At 48.2% G+C, this 21,938-nt stretch overlaps 2 protein-coding genes across 8 annotated transcripts in view; one reads left to right on the forward strand and one right to left on the reverse strand.

The window, feature by feature from the left end:
• Window positions 1-6,792, reverse strand: part of SERPINH1 (serpin family H member 1) — a 90,904-nt gene extending 84,112 nt beyond the window's left edge. Inside the window, exon 1 of the mRNA XM_062639197.1 lies at window positions 6,787-6,792. The gene's annotated coding sequence lies outside the window, so the exon portion shown is untranslated. The remainder of the gene's footprint in view (window positions 1-6,786) is intronic.
• Window positions 1-21,938, forward strand: part of GDPD5 (glycerophosphodiester phosphodiesterase domain containing 5) — a 163,642-nt gene that overhangs the window by 38,651 nt on the left and 103,053 nt on the right. For all 7 annotated transcript variants that reach the window (XM_062639166.1, XM_062639168.1, XM_062639167.1 and 4 more), the window contains exon 2: window positions 19,673-19,847. In XM_062639166.1, the coding sequence (XP_062495150.1) occupies window positions 19,731-19,847 (117 nt within the window). In that variant the 5' untranslated portion in view covers window positions 19,673-19,730. The remainder of the gene's footprint in view (window positions 1-19,672; window positions 19,848-21,938) is intronic.

Consider the following 21,938-nt stretch of genomic DNA (forward strand, 5'->3'; position numbering starts at 1 on the left):
AGCAAATCTTTAGGGCTGTCATAATACAAAGATGGAGACCATCAGGAATACAGCTTATGGCTGCCAAGCTAAACATAAAGAACTCGACAGTGGGAAGCTATTCTGAAGAGTACTTGTTCCATAAAGGAGGAGAAAAGCTGCTGACAGCTCCTGTCTTTGAGGAGCAAGTGCTTCAGCCTCCACAGCAGAGGGTCTTCATTACAAAGAGTGAATGTGCAGTTAAAAGACACAAATCTCAGCCTCCTTGCCAGGGTTATTGACTCTCCCTTTAAAAGCTCTCATTTCCTTGTGCTTCTCACGAGTGTTGCACTGGGGATGTGGCAGGAGAGTTACCTGTCATAGCAGTGACAGAGGTTAATGCAGTAGAGCTGATAGGGGAGAAGGATGACATATTTGCCTCCTGAAACTAAATTCAGACGTGTTTTAATGGTGTTGTTGAAGCTGGGAATGTCTGGTGGGTGTTTGCACTGGATCTCCTGGCGCTGATCCTGTACCTGCCTTTTAGCTCTATGGTGAAGTGATCAGGTTTAGTAGATGGGTTTTATTTGGCTCTTCAACAAAGCCTGTAAGGACAGGCCAAGGGGGGATAGCTTTAGCCTGCCGGAGGGGATTCTCTCATTTACTATGAGAACCCTACTGTGTTGCTATGGGATGGATGTGTTTTGGTGTCATTCTTCCCTATAGAAGTCTCCTGGGACAGGCAAAACTCTTTGGAGTTACAGAAGAAAGCAAAACTGTTTCCCTGTATGAAATAGTGTCTGAAATATGGCATGTTCCCCTCTGTGCTTCTTGCCTTAACAGGGTGGTGCGAGCTTCGTGGCACCACCACTGAGTCTGTTCCCATCTGCAAGTGAGCAGTCTCATGTCTTGGAAACTCTCATAGATAAATGTGGAGGCAGGGACTCAAGGTGTGGAGAGACCAAGCCAGTGTTGTGAGCATTAAATACATCCTATGGCATCCAGCTGTGTTTTGACCTCTGCTGCCATAGCGGGGTAGTTGGATTGAGTTCGCCTTAATCCAGCGCACAGCAGGGAGTTGCCTGTGCAGTGACTTTATAATGGGCCCTCAAGCAGCTTGTTTTGAATTGGCTGGATGTAAGGCTGGGTTTACCCTGGGTCTGGGCTGTAGATAGCAGAGTAGTGTTGAGTTGTACTCATCTTGAAGCTGGGTGTAATCTAGCTATGTGCTGGCTGCGGAGCTCTTGTAGCCATGACCAATCTGCCCGCCAGGATTATGTCCTTATAGAATGGTTTGTGTAGGAAGGGACCTTAAAGCTCATCCAGTTCCAACCCCCTGCTATGGGCAGGGACACCTTCCACTAGAGCAGGTTCCTCTTGCCATGTGGCTAAATTGTTTTAGGCAAAACTTAATGATTTTCTATGAAGCTTAAGAGCTGCAGAAACAACTTCCCTGGAGCCCTATTGGGAAAGATCCCATGCTAGGGAAAGTTGCTGCTTACTGAGCACCCTATTACCAAAGAACTGGCTCTACCCCTCTCAGCCATGTCTAAAACGTGTCTGTATCTGTGATCGCTTTGTGTCTGTACGTGTGGTCATTTTGGTGCTTGGCCTCCAGGCACGCTGTTGGGCTTGCAGATGTTTTAAGTATAGAGCCTGGCATTTCATCTGCAGGCTTGAAACACAACAGCTTTGCCATGTCAGTTAAGGAGAAAACCCAAGGGCTTCTCAGCGCCTATGTTTAAATGTCTACTGTGAGCTGAAGGAGAGATTGAAAAGAAATCGCAATTACATCTCCATAAAGACTGAGCAACGTGTTGTAGAGAGAGCTCTTGAGCTTGGGTGTGCCGAGCAAGCTGCATATGCTGGGTTCAAACCCAGTCCTAAGCGGCAACGATGCTTCTGCAGCAAAGGGAACAAAACCTTATTAAGCTGATAAAAGAAACATGAACAGCCCATTGAAAGCCGGAGCTAGACGAGACACGGAGTTGCCTTTGTGTTCTCCCTCGAGAGGGATGCTGTGAAGCCAAACAGATTGAGGACCGCAGCGTAGGTGGTGTGTGAAGAAGGCACTTGCGTAACGTCACCGGAATAGAAACGGATGTGTGATGCTCTGCTCTCATCCCTGGTGCTGGAAGCAGGTGGTATCGGCTGTTGGCAAAAATAAGGGAAGGTTTTAAGAGGCTTTGGTCAATCAGTACTCAAGGGAAGGGATAAAGGAGGAAATGTGGAGTTCTTGAGGGCTTGGCAGAACACTGAACAGCAAACAAATCAAACTGAAAATGCTTGAAATTCAAGTTGATTTTATGAGATATTGGGAAGATCTAGGGCTTGGAGCAAGCTGCTCTAGTGGAAGGTGTCCCTGCCTATGGCAGGGTTTGGAACTGGATGAGCTTTAAGGTCTCTTCCAACCCAAATCATTCTGTGACTGGGACTGTGTTTTCTATGATGCTGTGAGGGCCAGAGCAGCTCTGCTCTGGAGCCAGGCTGAGAGAGCTGGGCTGGGGCAGCCTGGAGAAGAGAAGGCTCCTGAAGGGGAGACCTGAGAGCAGCTCCAGTGCCTAAAGGGGCTGCAGGAAAGCTGGAGAGGGGCTTGGGACAAGGGCCTGTAGGGCCAGGCCAAGGGGAATGGCTTTAACCTGCCCGAGGGGAGACTGAGCTGAGCTCTTAGGCAGAAGCTCTTTCCTGTGAGGGTGCTGAGGCGCTGGCACAGGGTGCCCAGAGAAGCTGTGGCTGCCCCATCCCTGGCAGTGTTCAAGGCCAGGTTGGACACAGGGGCTTGGAGCAAGCTGCTCTAGTGGAAGGGGTCCCTGCCCGTGGCAGGGGTTGGAGCTGGATGAGCTTTAAGTTCCCTTCCAACCCAAACCAGGCTGGGATTCTAGCCTAATGAAAGGCTTTCCAAGCCGAGGCAAAAGGACTTTTTCAAGTCTCACAGACTGCTCAGCAGCTTTCAGTTGCCCTGCTGCTCAGGGCTAAACAGGCAGTCCTGGAAAGCAGCGTGATCCAAACCCCCAACTTGCTGGAATATCTAAAATTGCTTAGAAAGCTGAAAGTTAATAACCAGGGTTAAAGAGGGAGAAAATGGTTATTTACAGCAGCTTGGCCAGCATCGCTAGCTGAGGGGTTTATGCTGGAAAGGACACTTCTAGAGCAGCCACACTCTTTTGGAGCTCATATTTTGGCTGTAAACCTCAGGCTGTTTTACAACGTGGTGAAGCGCTTGGTTTCTTTCATGGAAGCATTCCTTTAGAAAGAGAGGGAAAAGGGAAAAATGTTCCATTCTCCTGAGCCCTATTTCCAAGTCGCTTCTGAACACAGCATCACCTTTTGCCAGGTCCTTGGGATGTGCTCTCCATAGCCAGGAGGCAGAGGCACCACTCCAAAGCTCCTTTCCTGTATGGAAGCTGCCTTGGCATGGATCCGTGAAAGGAATGCAACACTTCCAGGTTTTCAGGTTCTGGAAAGCCTTTTTTTGTCACCTTGGCCCCTCAGCAGTGGTTTGTTCTATTTGCTTCCTGTGTTTTCTTATACATGGTGGTGGCAGGTAGACCTGACATCACACATCTTACTGTCCCCAGCTGAACGTTCGCATACATGACATCCAGTCTGTACTGCTGAGCACTCTGCACTGCTAAAAACCTGCTTATTTCCCCCCCTGCCATGTCACAGAGGTGCTTAAGAAAAATGAACTTTCAGCCTCTCCTTTTTCTGAGGCCTTTTCCTAGAAAGCTGAATGTTTTACGGCAAGGGGAAGGGAAACATTGGGGCTGTTTTCATCCTGGGCTCCTGTGGGGCTCGTGCTCAGCTGCTCCAGATGTTTGGATAAGCTGCTCTGGGCTGGAAGCAGTGCCCACAAATTGCATAGCTATGTATTAATAGACCCCTTGGGGTCTTTCCTCAAGAGCATGGTCTCTATAGCATGAGGCTGAGGATTATATTCAATGACCTAAATGGGCATTAGTGCTTTGAGGCATGCCCAATGGAGGACTTAGAGCCAGCATCCCCTGACACCCCAGGCTCATCGTGACCTGGCCACAAATTTGCTTTGAATACTTTAGCCTGACTGATATCAATCACCAGATGGATGTGAATAAGGAAGGGGAAAGATGTAGCAATGGCTGTAAGGATGAGCAGTGATGCTCAGCATTTCATAGAATGGTCTGGGTTGGGAGGAAGATTAAAGCTCCTCCAGCTCCAACCCCTACCACGGGCAGGGACCCCTTCCACTAGAGCAGCTTGCTCCAAGCCCCTGTGTCCAACCTGGCCTTGAACACTGCCAGGGATGGGGCAGCCACAGCTTCTCTGGGCACCCTGTGCCAGCACCTCAGCACCCTCACAGGGAGGAACTTCCTTATCTCCAACCTGAACTTCCCCTGTTTCAGTCTGAACCCATCACCCCTTGTCCTATCACTGCAGTCCCTGATGAAGAGTCCCTCTCCAGCATCCTTGTAGCCCCCTTCAGGTACTGGAAGGCTGATTCAGATACTGGGAGGCTGACAGCACAAGTTACAGGATACCCCTCCTCTTTATGATTTACTACCTGAATAACTCCTGTTTAACTTTGAGTAGAGTTTCACTGGAGGCTGGGCGGAGGGAACGTGGCTACAGCTGTCCCTGTTTCACTCTAATGATGATTATATTCTGGGGGTGCTGGGATGGAGTGGGTTAATGCTCATTGTATTAAAAGCCCTCTAAAATGATTGAAAGCACTTTGACAAATAGGTCTTGGATTTGCATCACTAAATGAGTTTATGAATCCCTTGTGACCGGTCCCTTTTATAAGGAAAACAAGATAGTAGCTGATGTAACTGGCAGATGGAGGGGTTTTGTTTTGATTAGAACAGGGCTCTCCAGGCAATGGTTTGAAATGGCTGAATCCTCTGTTAACTGTGGGAGTCAACCTACAGAGGGGCAGTTTCCTTCCTGCCTTTGCCCTCTCCCCTTCCTTTGACGTGCCACTTCTAATGTCAGAGTCACAGTGACCTTGGCCAGTGTTTTGAGATGCTCATTGGAAAGCCAGGAGCATTTGAGACTTGCAACCACTTGCCAAGTCAATTGGGGCAAATTCCCTTTTCCTGTAAGGTTTATGCTGCTGCAAACAGAGTAAAATCCCTTCATCCTTATTCACGTCGGACTGAAGATCAATGCCACGTGGTGAAAGAATACGCACATCAGCAGTCAAGACAAGTATTTACCTGGCGTTGAGTACCTGTGTGATGGGGTGGCTGTAACCTGCCTCTTGTTACCAACTTCTTCCCTCAGATGCAGTTTTCATTCACTGCTCAGTGCCGAGGCTGAGCTTGTAAACCCTCTGGGAAGGAAACTCTCCTGTCTCCCTCCTTGCATTGAACACACAGATTCATCCAGAACTGGAAAGAATCCAGTAATACCTGGAAGGAGGCTTTAGGAAAGCGAGACAAATCAGTGTTGAGCATCTTTGTAAGAGAGGAGGGGGTAAACTGGATGTGTTAGCCTTTCCTTGGTCAGAAGTCACAGTATTTGCTGTGCAATAGGGATGGAGGAAGGGATGGGGGTCGTGTATGTATCATTCCTTTTGTTGCCATGTTTTTCAAGTGATCAGAAAGCTGCAGTGAAGGCGATGAAATGGAAACAGCCAGTTGTATCCGTCTGCCCTGACAGCTCGTGAGAAGGGGATTATCTTCTCAGACTGGAATAGCTGTGGGGGGTAACACGTTCAAGTTGGAATCACTTTATGGGAAGGGCTTCCAGGATGTGCTGTAGCTGCTTGCTTGAACACAAACAGATGTTCCTGTCATTGTGGAGCTGAGGCTCCTGCGGTGGGTGGCACTTGATATTTCATTGCATCTTAGACCCATCAGGTTGCCTGGGTGGGAGGGGAGCTCAGGAAGACTCTGCTCCATCTCACCCTGCTCAAAGCAGGGTCAGCACTGAGCTCAGACCAGCTTTCTCAGAGCTTTGTCTTCAAAACCTCCAAGGGTGGGCTTTGTGCAGCCTTTCAGAGATGCCTCTGCCATTGAGAGCCTTCCTGAGTCAGAAGTGGTGTCTTCAGGTTTGGGGGATGCGGTGCATGGGTCCACCGTGTACCTCTGCTTTCAGCGCTCATGTCACATCTGGTGTTGATAGAATCAGAGTGGTTTGAGTTGAAGGGACCTTAAGATCATCCAGTTCCAACCCCTGCCACAGGCAGGGACCCCTTCCACTGGAGCAGCTTGCTCCAAGCCCCTGTGTCCAACCTGGCCTTGAACACTGCCAGGGATGGGGCAGCCACAGCTTCTCTGGGCACCCTGTGCCAGCGCCTCAGCACCCTCCCAGGGAAGAGCTTCTGCCTAAGAGCTCATCTCAGTCTCCCCTCGGGCAGGTTCAAGCCATTCCCCTTGGCCTGGCCCTACAGGCCCTTGTCCCAAGCCCCTCTCCAGCTTTCCTGCAGCCCCTTTAGGTCCTTTTATCTCCTAACCCAGGCCATCTTTGATTATTGAGCTCTCCTGGGCTGCTTCAGTAAGCTCATAGCTTTTGAGTGTGCTCTATCCAAAAGGGAATACCTATAATGCCTTCCCAGTGTCAGGTAATCTGTTTTGATTGCTCTGAATCAGCCCAGTTGCAATGAGAAGGAAACAAAACCACGAGTCAGAATATCTCTGAAATCATGGAGACAGAATTGATTTCTTGCTCTTTCACATCACCAGATCCTGCTGCCTGTCGTCTTTTTGATTACTTTGGCCACAGCACATCCAGTGTGCTTATAGTAGGAAGGAGTTTACTGTGTGATTAGAGTCTTATCAAATGGATTCATGCATCCTCAATGTAGGAAGCCAAAACGGTGTCTGGCTTGTAGAACAAGGGAGGTACAGAGGACCTGCGAACCCTTACGGAGCAGTGAATATTTGCTTTGGAAACGGAAGGAGAAATGACATCTTGGAAGATGTGGAGGCCTTGTTGTGGATGTGATCAGTGATTGTACTTCGGTGCTGCATGTGCTGGCTGTGTGCAGAATGGGAGGTAGCGGCAAGTATGTGAAAGCAAGTTTTACTCCTTCATTAATTTGGCTTAAGAGCAATTTTTAGTGAAGCTTGGTTTCGTCTTGCAGCCGTATGGAAGGAATCAATCATAGGAAATAAAAAGCTTGTAATGCATTTAACTAGGACTTTCCACCTCTCATTAAGCTGGAGACATTCATGCTTAATTCTCGGGATAGCGGTTGCACAGCAGATGTGCAGGGTATCGATTGTAAAGTGAGGCTTGCTGGTTGTGTTTTCCCCGCTCTTACTGTTTCAATTAGCGTGTGCAGGGGGTGTGGAGGCATTTTGCTCCTTTGGAGATGAGTGCTGTTGGTGTGGCTCATGCAGGTCTCCTTTTCTTGCTGGCCTGAGCCAAGTTTACAGCAGTGAAGCACGGAATGCGTCTTAGGGAAAGCAGATGACAAGCCCTCTACAGCAACGTGTTGGACAGACTTCTGCTTTAGCTGCTAATGCCTTCCAGAGAGGACTAAACCTGCCCCTTGGAGGGCCAGCTGATAGAATTCATGTGTGCTTACAGTGAGCTCTTCAGGGGTGTGTGTAGGAAAAGGGTCATCGGGGAGGTGGAGGGGAGAGAAGCTTGTCTGTAAAGGAAACTGCTTGTCAGCGTGTGCATGTTGAAAACCAGCTCTGTTTCCACTTAATTCCTCAGCAAAACCACACGCTAAAAAGGCATCAGGCTCGGGGTAAACTTCTGTTTCACAGCTTGGTGAAGGAGTCTGTGGGGAGGAAAAATATTATGCAATCCTTTTAATTTCTTACGCATCTTGCAATCTTGTCTGTGTTTGAGCCCCTTCAGCCTCCAGCTGTGCTTTCCTAGGTCTTGCTGTCTCCTTCCACTGATGGCTTTTCCTTTCTTCTCTTGCCTTGGCTGTCTCTGTTCTCATCCCTGCTGATGTGATTTCATCACCCAGACCATGCCAGCATCGCAGTGCATTCTCCTTTATATGATCTTTAGGCAACAGAGGTTGCACATGAGGTCTTTTAGTCCAGACACAGCCTCTCTACCCTTCCAGTTCCTCCCAGATGTATTTGGTGCTCTTCTACATGTCTCTCTGCTTCTGTGGTTCAGCTACGTCCTCTTCCATGTCTTCTGATAAGATCAACAGCCATTCCTGGTGTTGTCTGGGCCCTTGCATTGTCTTACCCCAGCTTTTAATTGGTGTGTTCTTATCATAGAATTGTCATAGAATTATCCCAGATTGGGTTGGGTTGGAGACACCTTAAAGCTCGTCCTGTTCCAACCCACTGCCGTGGACAGGGACACCTTCCACTAGAGCAGGTTGCTCACCTCCCACTAGGTCATGAGCTCCTTGGGGATAGAGTGAGATGGAAAGGAGCTGAGCAAAGCGTGCTGGTCGGGATGTTTCTGGCCTGCTGCGACTCCACCAGGCATGGTGCCAAGGCAATGCTCATCACTGCTCTGAAGGGCTGTGCTGCGATGATTTAGCGTCGGCCGCGTGTCTTCCTCCTTGGCTTCGCTGATCGTTCAGGACCAGACATGTACTGGAGCCACTGCGCCTGGGGAAGTCGGAGGCACTTAGGATGGTGCCTGGTAAAAACCCTCTGCACCCAGCCTATTTCTGTCATTGGTGTTGGCTGGAACCCAGAGGTTCCTCCCTGTGGTCTCTCCACCGGTTACCGGCAATGGCATAAACAGTTGACTGTTGCAACATGGAAACGCCTGACTGCTGCCCTCCCTCTTCCCAAACATCACCATCCCTGCTGGCTGGAATGCTGCTTGAATGCAGGGAATCCTTAGCAGAGTGACTGGCATCCCTTGTGGTTGATTTAGCTTAGGGTTTCAGAGACCTTGTTTTGAGCAGCGCTGGGATGTCCTCATCACTTTACTATTTAAGGCATCAGCACCTCCTGATGCCTGAGTGAACTTGTTAATGTGGCCTCCAAACTTTCTTCTTTTTTTTTCTTTCCTATATTCCTCTCCTGCCCCCTGTTCTCTGGGAGCTTCATTCCAGCTTTGCTTACAACTGGATTCATCATCATTCCATTGCTGTAACATAAATGTTTCTGTGCCTGCTGAACGCGAGCTTATCTTGCCTAATGTTTGCTGACCTTTCCTGTCAAGCACAAGAGATGCTCTCCTATGACACTGGAATGGGTTGCCCAAGGAAGCTGTGAACACTCCATCCCTGGTAGTGTTCAAGGCTGGGTTGGACAGAGCCTTGGGTGCCATGGTTTAATGTGAGGTGTCCCTGCCCATGGCAGGGGTTGGAACTGGATGATCTTAAGGTCCTTTCCAATCAAAGCTATTCTATGGGTACTCCAACTTGGGCCTCCCCTATGACATAGACTCAGAGATGGAAGCAGGTTTTTACAGACCTACCAGTTACCCTAAGGTGCAATCAGCTCTATCCATGCCCCTTAATGCATTTTTCTAGCTTCTTTTGGGTACTGTGGACTCCCCCAACCATCTGTCTCTGTAGCAGTTAATAGCTGGCTTTTTCTTCCAGGAAGAGCAGGGTTTTACATCTCTTGAGCTGCTTAAAACTCCTCTTTGCTACTTCTAAAAGCCAAGAACCTCTTTAGACTTGCAGATGTGAGCGATTCATGAGTTGTTGCCCATCTTTTCATCAGCCCCCAGAAGATCAAACTCCCTTCATACTGGGGTTGCCAGGAAGTCTTTGGCAGAGGGGACCAAAAGTATCCCATGTTTCCTCTTAATGAAGAGCCCTCATGTTCCATCTGTGTTTTGCCTCCTTCTTCCAGTAACTTCAGAACCTGTTTGTGGTTTCACCTGATTCTTTATGCTATTACTTACGTTTAAGAACAGTGGAGGTGTGAGATAAGCTCACAAGGCTTGTTAAAAATAGAGGAAATGAGCCAAACAAGGCAAAAGGGAAGCGATGTTTTGAGCCCTCTCTTGGTGAGCCACAGAGGTTTATTGCACAAGAACCACTCCTACAGAAGGAAAAGCTTTGAGCCCGGTTTGTGTTTTGGTCACTTGGGGCTAACCGTGAAGCTGAGGTTGGGAAGATGGTCTCTTCTGCTGCATTATCCTGCTTTCAGAGCTGTTGTGCTTCAGGTCATCAACCATTCAACTCCAAAGCAAATAGCGTGGACTCTGTGGACTTTTCCAGCTAGGGAAGCCTGGGAGATGTTGGACATCTTATCATCCCAGTCCCAAGTGACTTTAGCCTCCTTTGAGGGGAAATCTTTGGTCTGCATTACTACTTGTTTCTGTGACTCTCGGGCTCTCTAGACAAGCCAGCACCCCAGGTAAGAGCATGTGGAGCATCCTCATGGTTTTTCTATCTACATCCAGCGTTCTGCTGGCTTTCTAACTGCTGGGCATGAAGTGGAACTCATTTCAACTGGTTGCACTGATTTCCAGTCAACAGGCAGGCAAGGCTCATGGGGTTCCTTGCACGTGTTTGTCAGCGCTCATTGGTTATCTGCTGGGTCTTCATTTCTGAAGATCTCTCTAGGAAGGATAGGAACTGACTGTGAGCTGGATTTTGTGCCCTTTCCGTCTCTAGAGGTCTGCCAAGACAAACCAAGCAGCTTGGTTGTCTTCTTGGACATCACATCTGGCAGTTGGGGTTATGGCAGAACCTTATTCCCACTGTCTTTTGAGGATGCACGAATGCAAGCTCTTTAGGTAGAAATGGAACTAAATGGGGAATGCTCTAAGCTTGCAGCATCATCTCCTTGAGGACATGCCTGTGGGATAAGTGTGCTGTGATGTGCAAGTGCAGTTACAACCTGAAGTTAGGCAATGTGTGACCAACATCACAGCCATCACAGACAAAAATGGAGCATGTTAGTAGTAATGTTGAGATCTGTGTTAATGGGTACTTGTTGCTTCCCTGCATCAGGGGAGGCAAGAACCTTTCCCTTCTCAATGGCTTTGACTGTCACAGGTGTTAAAGAGGAGAGATTTAGGTTGGATGTAAGGCAGAAGCTCTTCCCTGGGAGGGTGCTGAGGCGCTGGCACAGGGTGCCCAGAGAAGCTGTGGCTGCCCCATCCCTGGCAGTGTTCAAGGCCAGGTTGGACACAGGGGCTTGGAGCAAGCTGCTCCAGTGGAAGGGGTCCCTGCCCGTGGCAGGGGTTGGAACTGGATGAGCCTTAAGGTCCCTTCAACCCAAACCTTTCCATGCTCCTATGCTGGCTTTTCAGAGCTGTATTGAGGCCTTGACTTGCAAGGTTTTACAGCAAAAGCAGAGATTGCATTTGGTTATTGCTCTATAAGATGCTTGTACAGGTTTTTGCAGTGTCCTGTTCTGCTTTTCAACCCTTCCAAAACGCTGGGCAGCCAATATACCCCCTTAGCCCGTGGAAAACGTTAAGGAGTTGGATTGCAGAAGGCTTTAGTACACACTGCTTATTTATTTAGGGAGATTAAAGTCTAAGTTTCCCTTTTGTAATCCCTTTGAAGTGTTTATCTTTTGAAGTCTGAATTTTCATCAACTGGAAGCATACAACCCCTCCAACTACACCATGCCCTAGTTTCAAAGCATTCAATGGAAGAAAGAGAACTTGAAGAACAATAAACAACAGGGCAGACCCATAGGGGCTACACGTCAGCCAGATCCTGAGTATTTGGGTCATCACTTGCCACTTTGTGAATCAAAGTGGCTCTGCGGGCTGTCTCTCTGGATTAGGATGTAGTCATAGGGTTTTGGCAACAACAGGCATCAGGGTGAAAGCGATGTTCCCCTTTGGAGGTGGTAGATCAAGACATGGCCTGTAAACCTAACTTGCTTTTTTACTTTATTAATGTTTCTCATTATTTTCTGTCACTGGGGCAGCAGCACTTGGCCTTTAGGACAAGGGTGTTTTGCCAATGTGTGCTCTCCTGTCTCAATTCTCAGCCAAAAGACTCCACTTATGTATTACATGTATATACACTTCCAGTGCCTAAAGAGGCTTCAGGGAAGCTGGAGAGGGGCTTTGGCCAAGGGCCTGTAGGGCCAGGCCAAGGGGAATGGCTTGAACCTGCCCGAGGGGAGACTGAGCTGAGCTCTTAGGCAGAAGCTCTTCCCTGGGAGGGTGCTGAGGCGCTGGCACAGGGTGCCCAGAGAAGCTGTGGCTGCCCCATCTCTGGCAGTGTTCAAGGCCAGGTTGGACACAGGGCTTGGAGCAAGCTGCTCCAGTGGAAGGGGTCCCTGCCCGTGGCAGGAGTTGGAGCTGGAGGAGCTTTAAGGTCCCTTCCAACCCAACCCATTCCATGACTCTATATGCACATAGCAAGGAACACTTTGCTGCACATTATCTTTGTCTGTTTGCCAGACAATGGCAACTTGCCTTTTAACCCATCTTCTGCTTGTATTTGTGCAGAGATTCTGCAGTGTTATCAATATAAACCTGAATGGTTTTAGCCTGGGAAAAGTGAGTGGGAGAGCTCTAACCCAACCCAGTTTCCAGTGGGAAATAACAAGGCATTGGAAAGAATAAGCCCAGTGAGAGAATAACTCTGTTGGGTCATCCAGAGGTATTCTGTGGTCGGGGGGTCATCGCTTGGGCACCTTCCACCACTGAAATGCATCATCTCAGCAATGAGGCTGTTTATGGCTTTGGGGTGTTCTCAGACCGCTCCTGCCTTGAAATGAAATCTTCATCTTGGAAGTTGAGATGCTCTGGGTTTGGGCCAACAAACTGTGGAAAGTACTGCTCAGTGTGCGAGTGTGCATTTTGATTTCCTCCTGTGGGAATGGCTGGAGCAAACATCCCTCTGCAAGAGCTGTTCTGTTATTAAACAGATGCAAACATTGTCCCTCTTCCATTTTCATCTTCCAAGTCAGGGGAAGTGAAATTGAGTTACTTGGGATGAGCTCAGTATATTAAAGATTATGAGAACCATGAAGAGTCCATGGAAGTCACGAGAGTTTACATCAGTTCCTTCTAATACTTTAAATCTCTTTAGCTCTGGCAATAAAGGATCCTTGAAGTTCTTTTTCTGTGTGTAGAACCAGAGGGTTTGCTCTGGAAGCGCTTAACTTCTATTGTTTAGAAAGTACTTAAGGAAAATCAGGATTTTCCAGTATAATTAATGAAACAATTGACAAGAAGGCTTACAAGAACACCAGAAGGGATAATGGGTTAGCAGTGATGTTCTCACCTAATGGGTATAGGTAATTATTTGCTTAACAAGGTTTGAAGCATAACTAGCTTGATGGAAGATTTAATAGGGATGGAGATTTAGAAGTTGTACAGAGATGCCTGAGAGTGATCCCATGAGTCACCCCTGGAGGAAAAAAAGCTTCTTTTAATGTGGAAATCAGCCGAATTTGTCAAAGCTCTGTTAAAATGGGGTAGCTAAAAAAGATAAATCTCAAACAGCCTCAGGGTCTCTATTTTCTGCATTTATTTGCATTGCAAGTGGGGTAAGTTGCCTTGCGCCTGGTTTTATGGGATACCTTGGTTTTGTGTGCCTGCTGCTGCAGTGGCATTTGGCCTCTCTAAATATGGGGGTTGCCCATGTGATGGTGTTTCTGTTATCTGCCTCACTCTCCCAACAAATATGCCTCTGAAACCATGGGAGCCTCCCCATGGAAAGCCAAAGCTTTCCATTTGGTGGGTCTTTCCAGCCATGTCTTGATAGATGGAGATGTAGGAAGACCATGAATGTCCTCCACATATCAATGGATGGAGATGTAGGAGGCGTCTTCCTCTTCCCAAGTGCTTGGGTTTGCACTTCCCAGCATCTCCATAGACTTCAGAAATCAAAGCATCCTTGGCTGTGTTTTAGCTCTTTCTTGGATGTGCTGATCCAGTTTAGGAGTAGTTTGCAGGCTCAAGTAAGAAGTTATGTGCTCATTGTACCAAACCAACTAAAGTATCTGGGAGATGGCTGAAGGCAGCAGGTCAAGGTAAGGCAGGCAGGAGCCTGTAGCTCTTGTATCTCCTTCCAGCTTCTCCAAACCATGCTGACCACACCGTGTGGGTATTCAGAACAGCGCTGTGGATGGTGTCACTGGATGTGCTTTACTCTGCTTGTCTCTGGGCTATTAAAAGACTTATCCCAGGATCCTGAGTGAGCTCAGTGTGGCCTGCGTTAAACTGGGTTGATAGGAATAAAAACCCAGAGGGAATGGCTTAGACTGTACCAAGCCTTATGGAAGGGTTGGATGCTTTTAAACCTGCTGTTCCATGGCTTCATTCACATTATTCACTCAGAACACTTCAGGCCTTGTGCTGTTGCTCTTCCCCTTGCTTAAAATGATAGCACTGAGGTGGTTTAACAACGGTCCCGATTGCTCTGTTCCCTCTCCACTCCAGGTTTGAACATTGCTCTAAGGCTACAGGGCTGGAGGAGTTAACCCAGACAAAACCCAACGTTTTTTAGGCCAAATCTCCCCAGAGAGCTTCCCTTTTAGATCTGGCAATTGAATTCCCTCGTCTCTCTTCTCTCTGATGCCCTTTGGAAAGGAATAACGTGTCACGGGGCTGTAAGGGATACCTACAGCCCAGTATCTCAGGAATGCAGCGTGTGCTAATTAGGCATCCTGGAGCCTTCAGGAAATGCTCCCATTGTATTTGCAGATGGATTCTACCCTGCTCCTCCTTTCTGGCCACACTATCTGGCAAGCTCAGTTATTCAGCTCGGAGAAGCCTGTAGCCGTTGGTGGATGATGCGTCTTTGAAGCCAAGGTTGACTGCTTGTGTGGGTTTTATCCCTCCCCTCCCTTCTGGTGCGTGGTGCTGAATGTGAATAATTAATGTATGTTGTCTTGCTTCCTGTTTTCATTTCTGTATGTAATGCTAACCAGCAGAGGCTTGAATCATTCATAGCCTGCTCTCTCCACCTCAAAGCTGTAGATGTCATGGGAACAGTGATTCTAAGGTGGCACAGGCTTTCTGCTTCTCACCGTTAAATCTGTTTCTGGAAGCAGGAGAAGTAAGTATTCAGTCCAGCATCTAAGCCATGCAAGGACCTCTAGGCAGATGGTATCAGTGGGGTTTCTCTCGAGCAGCATCTTGCCTTGCTGTGCTTCAGTCTCTTCCTTCATCTCCTGTTACTACTCAGGTGTCTGTGCGAGCGGTGGGGAGGATGGGTGCTCTGTGTGCTTTCCTTTCCGTTGTGGGCTTCTAAGCATCTGCTTATGATCCTTATGGAGAAGAGGGAATGATTTTAGGCTTCCAGGTTGTGGCTCCTGCAATTCAACTGTGTTTCGGAATGTTCTGGTCTTTTAAGGTCATCTTGGATTTCTTCTCTTTGTGCTTCTCCTGACTGCTTCCATGGAGAGCAGCCTGAATCTACAGGTTCCCTTAGCATCGGCCTGTGTTGGGGTTCAGTGAGAGGAACCTGGGTGGGAGCTTCACTTGTTAGCTTATGGAGCCTTCTCAGCTCTGTTTTCCCTTGGTTGTTTTTAGTGGTTTAGCTGTTTTAAGCTGCTCTTAAAGCCTCCCAGCAGTGCCTTCTGGTGATCACGTTGGGGGGCAGGCGTGCTTTTGGTTTGGTTGCCCTTTTGTACTGGGGACACTTATGTCCCTCCTTCATGCTGCGAGGAGTTTGGGAGATGCTGCTGTGGGAGGCTCTTCAGAACTGGACAACAAGCTCAAGGCTTTTGCCTCGACCCTGGCTGTTGGTGTTCTTGGTGGGATTCACCTTCAGGGTGAAGAGTAATTGCTGGTCCCCCTCCATTCTGAAGTGCGTTTGTACCTTATTAAAGCAGTGCTGTTTGAAAAGGCTTTGGTGCCTGCACTATCTCTGGTTGCGCAGCAAAGTTCGTGCCTTTAGCTGATAGCCTTGGATATGCAGTTGTGAGAGGGATGTTGGTATCTGGAACAAGTTGATTTAGGGATCCTGGTGGTAGCCCTAAGAAGAGAGCTCTTCATGTACCTCCTAACTTGTGGGGCTTGCCCAAACTCACCCTATTCTCTTCCCAGCCTTACCAGTGGCCTCCTGTGAGTTGTGCTGTGAAGTTTCGGCTAGGGACTAAAGTGCTGGAGCATCAACTTTGTTAATGGGATGATGGATCTATAACACAGGTTTATTATATCTGAAGGGCAGCCTCTGCTCCAGGCTCCTGGCACTTCAGATGAATTGGATTTTGGTTTGAAAAGTCAGGGTTTGCAGGCTTTGACATCCTGTATGCATGTGGCTGGTGTATGGGATTGCTTCTCCAGGTGTTTGAACTATAGCTAAGGCCTTCCCAGAAGAATGGAGTGGTAAGATGCTTGAGTGTGCTCCTGGTGTTTGAGCTTGCAAGACAGTTCTTGTAGGCTAACAAGTACATTGTCAAAGCTTTTACACATAGAGATGGTTTGTCTGCTCTCATAAAGAGGTGGGAATCAGGAGAGATGCTGTCTTTTGGAGTTCAGTTCATGAAGAATTGCTTGTAATGCCTGTAGCTTGGCTAGCTTTGCAGGTTGGTGATACGGGGCTTGGCAGTGCAGTTGTTAATAGGATCTGAATAACTTCTACATCATACTTACATCCCACAACATCTTGGACATCACTTAGGATCTTCAAGGCAGAGAATAGCTTTGTCCAAGACCCTTAAATAGCACCGAACTTTGCATGGCCTCGGTGTTTCTGACCTATTCTAACTGACAGTTGTTCCTGCCTGTAGCGTGCTGCCGGCACATGGGGAAGGCAAACCAGGAAACTCATCTTGTAGGGACAACCTTGAAGCAGACACAAGCTGAAGATAGGAAGCAACTTGTGCAGTGACTAATGCTGAGCTTTATAAATAGCATGAGAAGGGATGAACCACGGGCGGGGAGGTGTCCTCAAGCATGAGGCCACGGAGGTGGTACAGCAACGCTTAGGGGCAGATGAGCTGGGAGAGCATGGGGCGATGTGATCAGCAAACAGCTCTGGCTTCAGACTGGATGTGCTTGTGACTCTGTCCTGCATGTTCTCCCTGAGGGGCTGAGCAAAGCCACGTAGGGATGTGGATCAGCAATGAGCTGAGCAAAGCCACGTAGGGATGTGGATCAGCAATGAGCTGATGTGCAAGTCCTGTGCATCTCGTGTCTTCTGCCTGGGTCAAGGCCTCGAGCAGCACCAAAAGCATTATAGAGAGGTTTGCTGGAAGGATAAAGCAGTGTTATGTGTGCTTGTGTTAGAGGAAAGCAGAGGACCTGAGGGTTTTGGGCTCTGGTAATGGTCCTGTGGGCTTTGAAACTATAACTGCCAAGTAGCAAGATCTGTCTGCCTTGAGGATGCCGAGTCCTGAATAGAGCAAGTCAGGGCAAGGCTGTCCTAAGCTGTCAGCATGAAGCACTGAGTGTAAATGGATACAAGGAAGGACACTGGAAGGATTGAGCTGTCTGTGTCCTCCCTGGCGTTTCTAGCCTCAGCCACAGTGATTGCAATGCCCACAGCATCCCCTTACGCATGGGCTGTAATGAAAGGTATGGTCAACCCCATTCTTGGGTGCTTCCTTCCATGGGATATGGCTGCCCCATCCCTGGCAGTGTTCAAGGCCAGGTTGGACCCAGGGGCTTGGAGCAAGCTGCTTTAGTGGAAGGGGTCCCTGCTCATGGCAGGGGGCTGGAACTGGATGAGCTTTAAGGTTCCTTCCAACCAATTCCATGATTCTATGACATGGCCATTACAGGCTCTTAGGTGGCTAGGCTACCTCCTTAAGCCCTGTCCTGCTTTGCTGATGCAGTGAGGGTGTTGTTACTCATAGCTTTACGTAAGACCTTCCCATTGGGGGTGCTGTATATAAAGGAAATGAAGTGATTCCCCTAGACAGGATGCAATTGTCTTACTGCCCACAGATCATGCATGCTCTAGAAAGGAAGCCAAGTGCTTTGCAAGCTAAGCTGCTGTTGAGCATCACTCACAACGCACTGATTATCCCCACCACAGCTGTGGGTGTACTCATGTGTACCAGGAACCTGTGGAAAACCCCTGGTAGGAGTTGAGGGCAGCTGAGAGCTGTGTGATGCCATCAGAGAGGCAAACATCTGCTTTGAGGTTGCCATCCCCACACACTGACTATGAATTAGTAAGAGCACACAACTACTTGGTCTGTTCTTGATATGAATCTCAGCGGAGACAAAGCAAGCATCTAACTATATATATACGTATATAAAAAGCCTTCTGACGCACAAAGCATGTAATTGATGGAGCCAAGTACCTTCCCTTGAAATAGTGATAGAATCACAGAATCAACCAGGTTGGAAAAGCCCTTTAAGCTCATCCAGTCCAACCGTTCCCAGCACTGCCAAGGCCACCACTGCCCCATGGCACTGAGGCCTCGTCTCCACGGGGTGTGAACCCTTGCAGGGCTGGTGACTGCAGCCCTGCCCTGGGCAGCCTGTTCCAATGCCTGAGCACCCTCTGGGGCAGGAATTGTTCCTCAGCCCCATCTAAACCTGCCCTGGTGCAGCTTGAGGCCGTTTCCTCTTGTCCCATCCCTTGTTCCTTGGGAGCAGAGCCCAGCCCCTCCTGGCTCCATCCTCCTCTCAGGCACTTGTAGGCAGCCATCAGGTCCCCCCTGAGCCTTCTCTTCTCCACACTGAACCCCCCAGCTCCCTCAGCCCTTCCCCATCACACTTGGGCTCCAGGCCCTGCACCAGCTCCGCTGCCCTTCTCTGGCCCTGCTCCAGCACCTCAATGTCTCTCTTGCAGTGAGGGGCCCATTGATCCAGCCTGTCCAGATGCCTCTGTAAAGCCTTCATATCCTCCCGTAGATCGATGCTCTTGCCCAACTTGGTGTTCTCTGCAAATTAACTCGTGTTTCCACACGTGGCAAATGGAGCACTTGCACTGCGGTCAGCCTGGTCTTTTGGGAGTGAATGCTATTTAGTGGAGAGGGAATCTTTCGCCAGGGTAAAGGCTGCATCCAGCTCTGCATCCCTCTGAGTGCTAGTTTGATGCGCTTGTGAAGGGAGAAGGGAATATCTGCCTTTTCCAGCGCGCACAGGAGTGCGAGTTCATCATCTGGGACTGTTTTGCAGGCTTCGTAGGATGCTCAAGATAAATTGACTTAGCTGGGCTGGGTTTCAGCTTTGCAGAAGTCTCTGAATCCACTTTCAGGTTGCGCTTGCAGGAGCTCTGGTTCTTTACTTTTCAGTCACTCATAAAAATCTAATCATCCGGGCTACAAATTACCAGCTTACTGCTCTTGTCCTGCTGTGGCTTTCCCCACTGATACCTCCTGTGAATCCATTTCCTTTTAGTGCTGTGGGGGAAACTGCACAAGGAAATGAAACTTGCAAATTGAAACAGGCTGAGAACATTGGGGCTGTTGAGCCTGGAGAAGAGAAGCTGCGTGGAGACCTCAGAGCAGCTTCCAGTGTGTGAAGGGGGCTACAAGGATGCTGGGGAGGGACTCTTCATCAGGGACTGCAGTGACAGGACAAGGGGTGATGGGTTCAAACTGAAACAGGGGAAGTTTAGATTGGATATAAGGAAGAAGTTCTTTACTGTGAGGGCGGTGAGGCACTGGAATGGGTTGCCCAGGGAGGTTGTGAATGTTCCATCCCTGGCAGTGTTCAAGGCCAGGTTGGACAGAGCCTTCGGTGCCATGGTTTAGTGTGAGGTGTCCCTGCCCATGGCAGGGGGTTGGAACTGGATGAGCTTAAGGTCCTTTCCAACCCAAGCCAGTCTGTGATTCTATAATTCTCCTCTTGTTGAGTAACAAACCAGCGATGGTGACAGGGCTGGAAATGATGATCATTCCATAGCCAGAGGACACGGTTAATTATTAAATTGCTTTTCTAATGCATTGAGATATTACTTTAGCATCTTAAATCCCCTCCTTTTTTTCCCCCCTTTTATTTTCTCCTCTTGCAGGGCGCTCCCAGGACCTGATGGATTTCTGATACCCCGCTCCTGAGGGGCTGGAAGGAGCATGGTTAAACACCAGCCGCTGCAGTACTACGAGCCACAGCTATGTTTGTCCTGTCTGACCGGGATCTACGGCTGCCGCTGGAAACGGTACCAGCGGTCACATGATGACACCACCAAGGTGGGTAGTTGATGTTGAGGTGACCTCTTCTTGGTGACTTTGGGTTGTGGATGGGTTTTGGTCTTGGTTGGTATTTGATTGTTTGTTGGCTTGTATAGACCATTGGGTGAATGGATGGAGGTCTATGAGAGACCATCACCATGCGGTTGATGATGGGCACGGTGATCAAAGGGATTGAATGGTGTGGTTACATCTGTCTGTATTTTCCTTTTGGTACTAGCAGGGACTTCTGTTTTGCTTGTATCTTACTGATGTACTTGCAGTTTCTTTGAATATGTAGGACCTGCATTGCTGCAGTGCCTCTAGCTTCTGTGTGTGAAATGAGTTTTGTCGGTAGGGAAAGGCAGAAGGAGGTGAGAATTCGCTAGGGATAAATGGGGGAGATGTTACCGAGTGCTCTTCCCTCCTCTGGATAAATGCAGTTTTAACGAGATCTGGTAGAGGGAATTTGGACAGCGGGGCTGGACTTGGACCTTCCCTCTTGTTTGAGGCTGTGAGATGGGGTTTCATGAGACCTGATGTGTTTATAGGAAGAGGCATGAAAAGTATGCTGTCAAAGCTGCCCTGTTACATCTTTTGGGTAACGGTTGCGTTCTACTGTTCTTCTGTGTTCTCTCGTTCATATAATCATGAAATGGTTTGGGTTGGAAGAGACCTTAAAGCTCATCCAGCTCCAAGTCCCTGCAGTGGCAAGACCCCTTTCACTAGAGCAGCTTGCTCCAAGCCCCTGTGTCCAACCTGGCCTTGGACACTTGCACCCTTGTCTGTTTTGTTCTTATTCAGTGTGCTTATTACTTAAAGAAGAAGAAAAAAACCCAAAGCCAAAACTTAGCTCATTTCTTCTAGCAATGCTTCCAGAGATCCCTTCATTGGTTTTGAGGGTTAGTTTTGCTCCGGTGACACCTTCTCTGCTTTGTTTTTAAGCCTATAACCAGAGATCTTCCTGTCTGTGGAGTGCTTTTCCTCTGGGAAAGAGGCTGTTAAGGAGAAAACACTTCTAGGCAGCAGATCCCATGCCAGAAACGCTCCTGGTTCCGAATTGCATTGACTGCTGGTGGCGCAGCTTGGCCGGGAGCTCCCGTGTGGGTTGAGGAGTCATGGCTTGTGTTTGTGCAGCGTAAAACACATTTCCTTTTGCAAAGTAGAAGTGTTTGTGCTGGTTTTCCTCTGCTTCCACTCTGGCCAGCTCAGTCTGTGTCCACTTCGGAGCCAGAGGAAGCTTCCTTTGGGCAAACACCCGGGTACAGCCATAATAGAGGGAATAAATGGGGTTTAAAGGCTTTGTCAGGAAAACAGTGGGACGTAATGTCTTGGCATCTGTGCCTGTACTAACTTCAGTGCTCAAAATGCCCAATCCAATGTGCCTTATGAACCAGAACACTGTGCTTCTTAGATAAAAATCCATAGTAAAATTACCATTGACTCAATGTGTCAGTGAAGGCTGCCTCCACTTGCACTGATTTATTTCACCGGTGGCAGCCTTCCAGTTCTGCTTAGAATTCCAATTGTTTTTCTAGTGTTCAAATATTTGTGTGTTTAAAGGTGCCTGATCTAGGCTTAAAAATATGTGTAGTCTCTGAGGTTGTCTATTGAAGACCATGAGGCCTCAGTGTCCACTTTGTTGAGCAGAGAAAGGGAGATAAAAGCTGTTTGCAGGAGCAAGAGAAGGAAGTCTATAATTAGCTCCAAGCTGTGTGAAACCAAGGTATGAAGAATCTCTTCCCATCTTGCTGTCAATAAAGTGCCTTGCAGGTATTGATGCTGGAATGAGTGGTTCTAGCACTGTATTTGGAGGGGAAAGATGCAAAAGAAGGCTAATTGTCCTCTGGACATGTCTATTGGCATGTACTCAATGACAAACATTGAGTACTGCAGAGCATGGGTGGGAACTCTAGATTATGTGTAAGATGAGTGAGAGACCTTTTCCTTTAGTTATTTTCAATTTCTTATATTTTAAATTTCAGTTTTATTTTTATTAAATTAATTTGGAACTCTTTAGATTTTTATTCTTGTTGAATTTGAGTTTTACTTTTTGGCTATTTTTTTAATTATTATTTTAAATATGTTGCAAAATAGTCTGTGGCTGTTTGA

Source organism: Pezoporus occidentalis, unplaced genomic scaffold, assembly GCF_034315485.1.
Source record: "Pezoporus occidentalis ecotype Australia unplaced genomic scaffold, CSIRO_AGI_Poc_V1 ctg6, whole genome shotgun sequence".
NCBI classification, from domain to species: Eukaryota; Metazoa; Chordata; class Aves; order Psittaciformes; family Psittacidae; genus Pezoporus; species Pezoporus occidentalis.